The following is a 13569-nucleotide window of genomic DNA, read 5'->3' as shown; positions in this document are numbered from 1 at the left end:
GAGTTCTTCGACGTCAAGAGACATCCATTTTCTTGGCCATATGAGTCTCTGTTCTCGCCATAGTGCACAGGCTTTGATCACGTGATTTATAGATCCTTCTTCGGTGCCACACTGACAAGTAGAACTTTTGTCAAAGGAATGACTTTGTTGCACAGAAAATACACCAGGTTTAGAGTATACTTGGTTAAGATAAAATTCGCCCTAAATATGGTTAAGAAACATTAAAATGCTGATAGGTTGTTCTCTCCTTGATGGAACTGTTTTATCTCTCCTGCTAATCCTGAATTATTAGTTTTTTTAGTCTCATTTCAGAGTCGGAATTCGGATTCATGGAAAGATATTTCTTGGGTTTCTAAGTTTAAAACTTCTTTTTCTAGTGTATCTAAGAGTTTCCATTTCATCGATAGACAAGGCTGATTTTAAGATAAAATACTGAAGGAGAAAAAGGCCCTGCTACGAAAAGATAAGTGTAAAATGCTGGAAAAATAATATTCTAAGAGATTAAATGACATCGAACTAATTTCTTGATTTGACGAACAAATTTTTAAATATCAACTTGCATGAACTCTCGCGTGATCGAATATGAAACTCTGTGGTCTCTTCAAGAATGGAAATTATGGTTATAGAGACCTTTACAATAACAACTATTTCACATACTGTTGAAGTAGAAACTTTTGCTGTTTCAAAAAATTTAGAGTCACTGCTTATCCAGTGGGATTAAAAATATTTGATGATCCAGAATAGTTACATATTCTAACGTCTGGCATATGATATAACCTTTTATCTGTTTTTATGCATCCAAAATCCATAGTCTTCACCAGCGCTGGTATGAGACGTTAAGGTAGTTGAAATATCTATACTCCTTATGCAAATGGCAAGTGATGTTGCTATCATGGAAAGTTCGCCACCATTTGAATCTGAACTTCGTTAATCATTAAATAAATTTGTGAAGTTGACTCATAAAGGCAACATACATGCGTTGCGCAATCCATCAAGATCTTTACATGATGAAAATTTTCAATTTAATGTACTAAAATTTCAGAGCAAATTTCATTATTGAACGTTATTTTTTTTATTTTGAAAAAGTTATTTCAACCCTATCTGAAATATATTTCATCAATAATAAATGTTTATTAAAACGACAACAGCGCCACCATGTTGTCAACTTGGCAATTATGCAGTATGGCGTACTTCATAATCATTATGCTGTTCAAAAATTCTTAAGCAAAACTCTTACCAAACACGGATGAACATCCGTTGCTTTACAGACATGCTCAGTGAATTTTTCGTGTCTTAAAAACAGTATTTGTCTACATAAAATTAATGAAGAGTTATTACATATAATCGTAAAATACAATTTGCAAATAAGAAAGAGATATGAAAAATAAATGTAAACCTTTGTAGAGTGCATAATTATTGTTACAGTGACACCTATTGTCGAATTTATTCACTAATTTTGTCAAAATAAATTTTGAGAGCATTATCTAAAGAAAGCTCATACCTAAATTTCATGTCATAATAATGAATAAAATGTTTTTCAAAGACAATTGATTTGTAGCAACTTTTTATTTTCGCATTCGGAATAATAACGCAAGAATTTATAAAATTTCGCTTGAGAAGTATGTATACTAACGAATCTTGGCCCAATTGCATTATTTTGTAAAATAAAGGTAATTCCAGTTTCAGTAATCATGCAATCCACTTCTAATATTCTACCAAGTATAAAATTGTGGTTAGAATCAACACTCAATACTGCAGTAAAGTTTGCAAATATTAATAAATTTTATGCTATCTTTAACTTCGTAGTTAAAGGGGGTGGAATCTTATTTGAAATAAGTCAATGTTGAAAGTGAGTACAATCCCAAAAAAAGTAACTATCAATTTTTATCTCATTTGTATTAATAAATATTATACGACATGTATTTGAAGAGTTAAAATAAACAAAAATAGTTCCTTCATTTATTTTTAATTTTATATCCGGATACTACTTTTCTTAAATCACATAACATACTATAACAAACAATCAGTAGTTTTTAATATTTTATTAAAAAATATGGGTTTTTTTTTTTTACATTTCTTCTCACTAGCAAAGTGAAACATGACATTAAACGGAAATGAAAACAAAGACATACTGGGATTGTTCCATATAATATTATCAATATGGTTTTTAACAGTAAAAAGTGGTATTGAAAAGAATGAAATGCTATAATTTTACCCTTTCTGCTTATGGCTATATATATGGAAACTATATATGGAAACCATAAATTTCTCGTATATTTTTAAAATATACTTCTTTTCCTTTAATACTGTGCTTGCTTCGTCATATACTTTAGAGAACCGAATATGCATTACGACAGAGTAAATCGAATCTATGTATCGAATTGCATCGATCTAGTTCTCTTCGTTTTGTAGTTATCGCGCTAGCTTATATTCGTACAGTCGGACAGGCAGACTTTCTCTGAAGGGATTTTGCACAATTTGGTAGAATCTACAAAGATAGCTCGTATAGCAAATTTCATCCGACTAGTTCAAAGAGTTTTTGATTGATCTTTATCGCAAACACACGGACAGACAGAAAGACGGACATTTTCCGAAAAAGAAACTTGAGGAAATCAATAACGTGGGGATTCATTAAAATCGCGAGTTCGAATTTTTTTGACAATTAAGAAACTTTCTCTATATTTTGCATATGAGAAAGTAAAAAGTGAATGAAAAATGGAATTTTATTTCTTTATAAATTCTTCGTAGTATTGTAACTGTTTCATTTTACAAACATAAGGACCAAATTACTTATTTTTATACTTAATTTCAAGGTGGACTCTATATTTTGTATAAAAAAAACATCATTTTTGTTTGTTTAAACTTATTAATGATTATTTTATGTCCTCAAGATTTCTTATAAAAGTCTCATATTTCCTAAAATTAATCTGCCGTAATTACAATTATCCTAAAAATATGTAAAATCAAGTAATGAAAATTTAGGCATCAAACATTATTAAATATTGAATTTAATATTAATTTTTTAGATGAAAAGTATGCCCAACATTTTATTTAAATATTCATTGGAAAATGAGCAATTTCAAATAGTTTTAATGATTCATCAGGTATTTACATTTTATATTATCAATAATTTTTATCAGTTTAAAAAAATGAATCTTGCCAAAAACTTTTTTGTTGGAAATAGAAGGATAGCTGTAAATTTAAGTGGCGAACCTTGGCTAAATTGCGACAAAGTATTGTTGGAGACGATTTTAATTTTTTTTTATTTGTGCATTTTTAAACTTGTATACAGGGTGGTCAAAAAAAAAAAAAACTTCCCCTATATATGAAATCCTAGCGGCCTATCCGCTCAACCAATCGAACCAAAATTTCAGACATGGTTGTTTCAAGGTATGCGCTGGAGATTGTGATGATTCTAAACAACGTAGAACTCACGGTTACGGTTACAGTGAGAGAATTTCGAAATTTTCGAATAGCAACACCCACTTTTTCCTTGCGCAAATTGATCAGCGTATTGAAAAACCACAAATGGCGTTGGAACGATTAGCGTGTGACGAAAATTGCCGCCGTAAAGCATATGCAAAGAAGAGCATTATAAAGGACTAATGACAACACAGAGAGGAAAGAGAAAAAAAGTTTTTATTGGAATGGAAAGTTATAATTACAGGTTTTCAACGTGTTCATCTTCGCAGGCGACAACGCATTGCATTCGGGAGGTTGTGGACAACAATGCCGAACGTAACATGAAAGGAAGAATCTGCATAACTTTACGTGTTATCGCATCTTGCAATTCTGACACAGTTGCAGAATTCCATTATTCCTGAATTGCAGCAAAGAAATGTCATTAGGGACATTGTATGGATGCAAGATGGGACTCCTCCACACGTCGCCCAATGTGTTCGACCAGTGCTGCAACAACACTTTGGTGATAGTGTCATCTCTAGTAACTTTGCAGTTTCGTGGCCACCGCGATCCCCCGACTCACTCCTATGGATTTCTGGTTCTGGGGTATCTGAAATCTAAGGTGTATACGCCTGGTCCACGAGATGTGTCAGAATTGCAAGATGCTATAACACGTGGAGTTATGCGGATTCCTCCTTTCATGTTACGTTCGGCATTGTCCACAATCTCCCCAATGTAATGCGTTGTCGCCTGCGAAGATGAACACGTTGAAAACCTGTAATTATAACTTTCCATTCCAATAAAAACTTTTTTTCTCTTTCCTCTCTGTGTTGTCATTATTCCTTTATAATACTCTTCTTTGCATATGCTTTACGGCGGCAATTTTCGTCACACGCTAATCGTTCCAACGCCATTTGTGGTTTTTCAATACGCTGATCAATTTGCGCAAGGAAAAAGTGGGTGCTGCCATTCGAAAATTTCGAAATTCTCTCACTGTAACCGTAACCGTGAGTTCTGCGTTGTTTAGAATCATCACAACTCCAGCGCATACCTTGAAACAACCATGTCTGAAATTTTGGTTCGATTGGTTGAGCGGATAGGCCGCTATGGTTTCATATATAGGGGAAGTTTGTTTTTTTTTGGACCACCCTGTATAATCCATTATTAACATTTTATACACTAAATCTTTTAGTATACTTTACTCTTTTTAAAGTGGTATTTTTAGTTTCTATTAAGCATGACTGGCAACAAAAAAGCTGGGTTGCTCCTTTTTTTTTTTTAATGCGTCTATAGAAATTAAAATCTGTAAACTGAAATTTAATTGCATGTTATTTTGGATAATAGAATATAAATTTGCATTGGTCAGATAATCTGATGGAAACCTTTTGAATGTCCCGGTTAACAATCCTTATGTTCGTGGCAAGTCCATAATAATTTCAATTACTTTTAAGATCATGGTTAGAAGATTTAGAGTATTATCAACTGAAATGACAAAAGCATACTAAAAGAAGAGAAATGACAGAGTAATGTATACGCAGGTAAAAATTTGTTTTTGTAAATTTTGAAATATAATCTTGATTCACGAATCATATGCATCATGATTTGCATGATAGAGATGATGATGATGACAAGTCAAGTCAACCATCTAACTCTCCGACCCGCCCGAAGGCACACGGATTTAAACCATAAAACTGAATGATCGGACCGCCGCAACAGCAACATTGGCGGGAACTGTAGTTGAGTCCTAAGAGCCGTCACCGGCCACGGTACAACCCTCCCCGAAGGAAGTACGTCCCGTCATCGATGGGAGGAGCCAGATCCCCCACCTATTAGTGTACCCTCCAGGGTGGCGAGATCCAACCACCATACCGGAAGCATCTCATCCTCATTTCGAGGTGCCCCCCCCCGGGAAGATAGAGATGATGACAAATATGACTCTTGATATATTATGACTTAATATGACTTTTACTTTGCAAGTGGTTTTTTCCTCCATATTATATTCTATAATTCCATATGCAATGCGTCTAATGGCTAAATAAGAAAATCAATAACAGTCTTCGCTATCAAAAGGACTCGTATAATTAATTAGGATTGTATATATGCAAAATTTTTAAGCTCAGGCTGAAGAGAGAGAAGACACTTTGAAATTTAAACTAAAAATAAATTTCGAAATTTTTATTCCATTCCGGGACGCATAATTTAAGTACAAGCGCGGACAAAACACGTCCGTTCACAGCGCGGCACAAGAGCGAAAAAGAGAAAGCTAATGAAATATTTATCCCCGTGATTATATACTGATATAATCCTGATCCTGATATAATCCTGGGATCCTGAGATTTTGATAGGGAATTTTTTACACGTGTCGATTTAGGTGAGGGAATTGTTATAGGGATCTTTTAAAAGAATGTGTTAGATCGACAAATTTTTATCCCTGCACTCGGAGTGTGGGAACTTGTTGATATATATATATATATAGTTTTCGTGATTTATAATATAATTTATTTGTCATTCATAAATTTTGATACATATTTTGAATGTTTCTTAAATTAATATGCCCATTCAATAAAATAAGGAAACACTTTTTATTTACTGCAGACCAAATATAAGTGACTATTTTGTTGTAAAGGGTAAAACAAATTCAGAAATATTAACTCTACAAATGATTTTTCTCTATAGAAATTGCATGCATTCACGTATTTCAGTTTTGTACTGTTTTAAATAAAAATGAATTAAAATTTAAAATTTATTATTGAGGTTTTAAAATATCCTGATGCAAGTAGAATAATTTCTATAGACAAATAGACAAATTAATTTCTTATTGAGTTCAAAAAGTTATATTATCTAAAAGAGAAAGTTCTTTGCAATTTAATTATTTGAAAAATTATGTATGCTCCTTGAATATCTATCTCATTCATGCATTTTATGCCATTGGTATGTTGCAAACATACGAATAAATCAATCAATGCTTTAAAACATATTCAAAATTTTATTTCTGTATTATGAAAAGAGATAATTTAGTGAGAAAAATGTTATTTCAAAATTATATGGTTTTGGATTGTTAAAGTGAACAGTACAATAAATTATGTATGTTTAAATTTAATATTATTTGTTAAAAAGGGGGATATAAAAATATCGAAAATACCTAATTATTGTTTACATCTTTGTCATGACAATATGGACTTCTTTTATTACCTCTAAGTCAGATAGACTGAATTCCTGCTAGTTCCATCTTTCACTTATGAAGATCTGTAGATTGGTCTTTAGTTACAACAGCAACTAAAAGGAAACTTACAATTTCTTACTCTCTGCAGCATTGATGACAGGTACAAGGCAAAACACATCATAAATTGTAATTCTTTACTTACAGCAGCTGCATTGGAACGAAAGATGAATATTGAGACCAAGTTACTGTATAAATGTTTTATGTAATTATATATTCCGTTTACAATAACTTATAAAGTGGTAGTTCTTGACTGTTCGACCCCCGACTATTTTGACTACTTTTTCAATGTGAAATTTAATGCCTCATTTACAAAAAAAATAATAAAGAAATCAATTAAAAAAACTCTTTTAAAAAAGAATTTTTTTCATAATGTTCAACAAAAATATCATAAGAACATAATTATTAGAAACCCTGCAGCTGAGCCTCTTTTCATAGAACTACCATAATGTAAACAAATAAGCGGAGAACATATATTTGCAACATTTATTCATCAGAATTAAGTAGAAAGTAATATGCAATATTCTATAACATTAATATTTTTCCGATTAATATTTTTCACTATGCTGTGCTATAGAATAGTGCATATGATCCAATCTCTGGTAAATGACGAAATGTATGTTTCTAATGTTCCGTAACGTTCGAATTTATAGAATTGTAAATAACTTTGAAATTGCTTATATCTAATTAAAAATAATTTATTAAGCAATAATAGACTGCGTTGTTCGTAATAATTACCCATAAAGTAAACAAATTAGCTGATGCTATATACTTGCAAATTTTGTTCATCAAAATTAAGTTACAAGTAATATGCATCATCATTAATACTTTTTTACTACGCTGTGCTGTAGAATAGTGTATATGATCCAATCTCCGGTAAATGATGAAGTTTATGTTTCTACATATCTTAGTGCTGCAGAAATAGATCCACGAAAAATAGTTTTCAATGAGATACAAAACTCTATTTCAGAAATTAGTCATTACCGATTTTTAGAACTTTAGTCCATTTAATTATATAAATAGCTTATAAATATACTATTAATATATTTTGGTTTATTTATTTCCACGCAGAGACGAATCACACTTTTTTTCCTTCGCTTGGCAATAATCATGTGGTTTATAACTGCTTTCTACTCACAACTGAAAATTCTTCTTCTAAAGGATGTCCCAAATTTAACGCAAGATTTGAATTTACCCCCATTTGTGCCGTAAAGTGTTGGCAACCCAATTTTTAAAAAAAACCATTTGACAACTGATAGTTTAGGATTAGTAAAAAGGGGAGTGTTACACGATAAAAAAAGTATTAGCGTAAAAGTTGAATTAAATAAAAAATAAGGGTTTTTTTTCTTTAAATTGTTATACTGTAATGAATCGTAAAAACACAGGATAGGGTTATGTATGGAATAACACATAGAGCAAATGTTCTCCACAGTTTTGCTGGCAATACGCACCCTTTTGTCGAAATTTTCCATGACCATTTTGCATAAATGTAGCTGAATTGCGTTGATGCAGTATTGAATTTCCTCCTTCGATTCACGCGTGCTTGTGGACTTGTTGGCATAAACTTTTGATACTCAAATAACCCTATAAAAAGAAATCTTATGATGTCGAATCACACGACCTAAGGAGCCAATTCTCAAATTTTCGAACTGTGGCCCCAGACATTCAGTATTTTTTAAATATTGTTCAACAATGAAAACACGTTCTTCTATCGTGTAACGCTCCATTTTTACTAACCCTAAACTATCAGCTATCAAATGGTTTTTTTAATAGGGTTGTCAATACTTTACTGCACGAATGATGGCAAATTCGAATCTTGCGTTAATTTTGGGACATCCTTCATAATTAAAGACTTGTAGACTAAATCAAATTCTACGATTATATTTTCTGTCATCTAAATGCATGGATAGGCTTGAGTCACGATGAATGTCATTTGAATACATGGAAATACAGATAGTCTATTAGATGACCGTCTCATATACACTACACACACAGTTTCTAAATTATTTTTTTAAAATTTTTTATAAAAAAATTACAATGGTGGAACTATTGTACGCCAATGGCACGCAAGGCGCTCTCTGGCATGACAATTTTATTTGATAGTGTGCGAGAAAGTTTTGGGGAGACCCCTCCCACTGGCTTTTTTCAAGGCCAATTGCCACTTTTCGATTTCAGTATAATCTATTCATCCCGTTATCAATTCCTATATTATCGATAGCATTGAACAATTCTATTACCACTCACAATATAAACTCCAACAGCTCTCGAAGTAATATTCGAAGTATAATATTGAATTCCACAATTCGTCACTGGAGGTTTCTACAAATAATCTTGGTGTGGGAAAAAATATTCGTTTTCCATGCGTAGTAACTGCTTTTATAATTACCAACAAATTCATTCACAGAATTTCCATTCTTTTCATTTTGTATTTGAAATCCTGATCACAAAAGTGCAAATTACTTAAAATCAAAATTGGTCCCGCCTTTACTTTTTCTATGAGTCTGAAAGTGCTTTAAATTCTAAAGAATATATAGACCAGTACATTCATTACTTTAACTTCGTATAATAGAATTTATATCACATTCTAATCTCAAATGCAAGACAATTCAATCAGTTTTTTTTTTTAAAGGAAGGATCACAAAAGGTAATTTAATCTCTTTGACTACGAAACAGTTTGTTGATTTCTATCTACTACTTTTATCTCTAAAGTAAAGGAAAGAAATCGTCTAAGTAAAACGATCTCACTAAGTAAAAACGAAATACGAAAATAATTAGATAATAGAAAAAGAATCCTAATCTGGTTTCGATTTTTTTTTAATATATATATTAAGGGATCAATGTTTAATGTTAAGGTCAATATTATATTCTGAGAGCTACCTAAATTCTTATGCTGAGCAATTGGTTTAATTATGATGCCATCACTTAAAATACTTAAAACTAAGCATACTCAGTATTATGTTCAAATAAAAATAGCTTCAGAATAATTATTTTTATTTAAAATCATTGTCGTTACTTTATAATAATGACAATAGTTTTAAATAAAAAATATTTATAATAAACAATAAAAAAATTCATACTTATATATATGTGTGTGTCTTTTATATATTATAATAAAAATATTTATAATTTAAATAAAAATATTATATATTATATTAAAAAGTATTTCAATAATAAATAAAAATATCATATATCAAAAAAATAAAAATATATATATCAAAAATATTACATTATATAAATACAATAACATGAGGATGAGGTTTTCGTATAGTAGTTAGTTCTCACTCTGGTGGGTACAGATATGGTGTTGGGTCGGCTACCCCTACCGATGACGGAACGCGCCTCCTACGGGAGAGATTGTAATGTGGCCGATTATGGCCCGTAGGTCTCAACTTCTATTCTGACCAATGCTGTCGCGGCTGTTCCGTGTGCCTCACAGCTGGTCGAAGTTTTTAACTTTTGACTATCTTATAATAAAAATAAATTATCATCAACCTCTTTTATTTGAGAATCTATAGTTGCAATATATCATGTTACGAATTGGTTCATTCAAAATAAGTATTGCCTTAAAAGTAAATATCAATTATTTAGTAAGCTAATTTGCAACCAAGATATGAAATTTGAATATATATATATATGAAAAACCATTAAAAAATACAATAAAAACATTCTGATCAAAATTTTGTGTTATATTAAGAACAAAAATAAAAAAAAATTTAACTAACTAAATGCGTTTTTCTTTCACCGAATGACTGATGGCTTATTTTAAATTAGAGATTTTCCAAATGCAGAGCATGTTTATAAAAAAAAAACCCAAATAAGTCGGCTACTAAAAAAATAAGTAGTCTAAAAATATCGATAATTGTGATGGACATATTTGTTTACCCAAGAATTTTTTTAATAGCTGTTCGATAATTATTTACTTTCAACATGAATTCAAAATCCCTTTGGGTTCCAAACACATTAAAATAAAAACATTCCCCATTCTAAGTAATGACTTCTATAGGAGGGTTCAATTTAGGGCATTCACCATTCCCCTCCTCCCCTTTAACTTCGCTCGTGATCATCGTCTGGGGTCAGCAGCGTTGCGTTCAGAATGATGGATCTCCGCCCCTTTTTTATTTGATAATCGTCTGCTATTTATCTACATCTTCCGTTTTCAATGGCAACAGTTCTTAATTGGTTCGAAAAAACCACCACGCCTTCCCCTGACAGAAATCACGATTTCAAACAAACCACAGATCGTTTGACACATTTCTTTTCTTTATTCTTTATTACGATTAATTCTTCTTGAGCAAACGATTTGATTTATAGGTTTATTTTTTTCTATTTTATTTTTATCGTTTTCTTTCTTCCTTTCATCGATAAGAGAGAGAAGTTAGCTTTTCTTCTCATTTGGCGGAGAAGTAGTTGAAGTAGTTTCTTTTTTGCGGTGGTTATTTTCTGCTCTATCATTCTGAGGACGAGGGGAGGAGTCGTGGGTTTCGAATGCTGAAAGGTACAAACGTTTTTCCACTGAGAACAAGTTATAATTAGTGTCAAAAGCATTGGAGTTTTGATTGTAGATGAAATCTGATACTTCTTTCCCCTCCCCTTTCTCCGTTTAGAATAAGATCGTTTGCAGGTCGTGACGAAGGGATGACCAAGGGGTCGTCCATCTTCCTCGCAGACGACTTCATTGTAAATTTGAGAAATGGCACTAAATTGCAGTATATGAAATGGTATTTTAACGACCCGAGTAAATGATTATGAATGCCCTTTCCAGGCTCATCTTCTTATTTATATAGAAGATGATTTCTGGGTATGGGAACCTGAGGTTCGAGATACATCCTGTAAAGGTGTTGTATCCGGAAAATCGAACGCTTAGAAACAAATTAGCTCGTAATAAATTGCATTCAGAATATGAAATGATTTGTCTCATGATAAAGCCGGTTTTTAAGCGTGGTAAATTATGTTGATATCATATAATACCTCCAAATATGCCATGCCGTAGATTTTATGTAAATTATTCGTTAATTTCTGGTGATTCATAATGATGAAAAAATTGTCATGCAAAATTATCGATAAAATTGTGAATAATAAAAAAATAATGAATAAAATAAGTTTAAATTATTATTCTCAGTATGCAATTTCGAATTTAGTACAAAATAAATTTGTAATTTGTTTTAGACTTCATAGCACATTTGATATCCTTTAATACAATGTTATATAAGCTTGTATTAATAATTAATGCAGTTGTATTTGCTTTCCTCTCTTGCTGGCTAAGCTTGTGTCAATATACAAAACAAAACTAAGACTGATATAATTTATTCAGTAATTAATGTAATTGTATTATGCTTTCCTTTCTTGCTTGTTAGTTTGTGTCAATATACAAAACAAAACTAAGCCTGATATACTTTGTTCAATAATTAATGCAACTGTATTCCGTTTTCTTCTCTTGCTTGCTAAGCTTGTGTCAATATACAAAACAAAACTAAGACCGATATAATTTATTCAGAAATTAATGTAATTGTATTATGCTTCCTCTTCTTGCTTGTTAGCTTGTGTCAATATACAAAACAAAACTAAGCCTGATATACTTTGCTCAGTAATTAATGCAATTGTATTCCGTTTTCTTCTCTTGCTTGCTAAGCTTGTGTCAATATACAAAACAAAACTAAGACTGATATAATTTATTCAGAAATTAATGTAATTGTATTATTCTTTCCTTTCTTGCTTGTTAGCTTGTGTCAATATACAAAACAAAACTAAGCGTCAACTACTTTGTTCAATAATTAATGCAACTCTATTCCGTTTTCTTCTCTTGCTTGCTAAGCTTGTGTCAATATACAAAACAAAACTAAGACTGATATAATTTATTCAGAAATTAATGTAATTGTTTCATGCTTTCCAATCTTGCTTGCTACGCTTGTGTCAATATAAGACACACAAAAATTCTTTTACTATTAAAGAATGAATTATTAAAAAAAGTTGAGACAATTTCCAGTGTTACTCTTTGAAATAAATAAAAAGGAGGCAAATCTGAACTTTTTTATTAACTATATCATTGGGTATTCAAGAAAAAAAAACAAATTAACACAATATTCTGCAATTAGTAAACATCAATCGCAGTTTGGTTTGCATAACATCTATCTATAAATATATAACGATTGTGAGAACCGAAAAGTCAGGAATTTGCAAATCGTCATGTGGTATCACCACGAACTTTTTTTTAAATTATTTTATTTGTTTAAATTTATTGTACATCATATATTTAAATTTATTTCTTATAAAGCAGCATTGCCATGTCTTTTTAGCATTTAGATGTGAAATATAATAAAAATAAAGAATGGTGTATCAGCTTAATGCTTTATAATGTTCTAAAATGCGGAACATTGTGTATTTAAATAAATTCTCAATTTAACTGCCTGTCTCTTAAGATTCCATGAAGCAACTATTAAACTTATACTAGAATCCTTACATCTGCATATGAGTTATAATTTTTTAATTAAAAATACCAGAAATTTTATGATTATCTTAAAATTTAAATTTCTAACCATTCCAAAGTTTTTATATTTATTTCAATTTTCAGATACGGATCTATGGATAGTGTGGCTAGGCGGAAAAATGCAACTAGAGAGACCACCAACACCCTGAAAGCTTGGCTCTATGAACATCGGAAGAATCCATATCCTACCAAAGGGGAGAAGATCATGTTGGCCATCATCACGAAAATGACTCTCACGCAGGTTTGTTCCAAAAATGTCTTCGGCTGGTATAAAATTGGATATTTGATCGTTACAGATCAAATTAAAAGCCTCTAAAAGTACAAACACGTTTAATTTCCATTTAGAATAAAAGTTTTACAGAACGCCTGCAGCAGAGTGCGGCTCAAGCCAATAAAAAGCAACATAACAGCCGTTGTTAAGAACATAATACAAATTGAACATTCAATTTGTTTCCAGATATAA

General features: G+C 31.2%; 1 protein-coding gene across 1 annotated transcript in view; it reads left to right on the top strand.

The window, feature by feature from the left end:
- The window catches only part of LOC129956520 (iroquois-class homeodomain protein IRX-4-like), a 69486-nt gene that overhangs the window by 51073 nt on the left and 4844 nt on the right, over positions 1 to 13569 (top strand). Inside the window, exon 4 of the mRNA XM_056068442.1 lies at positions 13191 to 13347. Coding sequence (XP_055924417.1) covers positions 13191 to 13347 — 157 coding nt within the window. The remainder of the gene's footprint in view (positions 1 to 13190; positions 13348 to 13569) is intronic.

This window comes from Argiope bruennichi, chromosome 11 (assembly GCF_947563725.1).
Source record: "Argiope bruennichi chromosome 11, qqArgBrue1.1, whole genome shotgun sequence".
Classification (NCBI taxonomy): domain Eukaryota; kingdom Metazoa; phylum Arthropoda; class Arachnida; order Araneae; family Araneidae; genus Argiope; species Argiope bruennichi.
The sequence above is the reverse complement of the archived record's forward strand: the minus strand, read 5'-3'. Positions and strand labels throughout refer to the sequence as shown.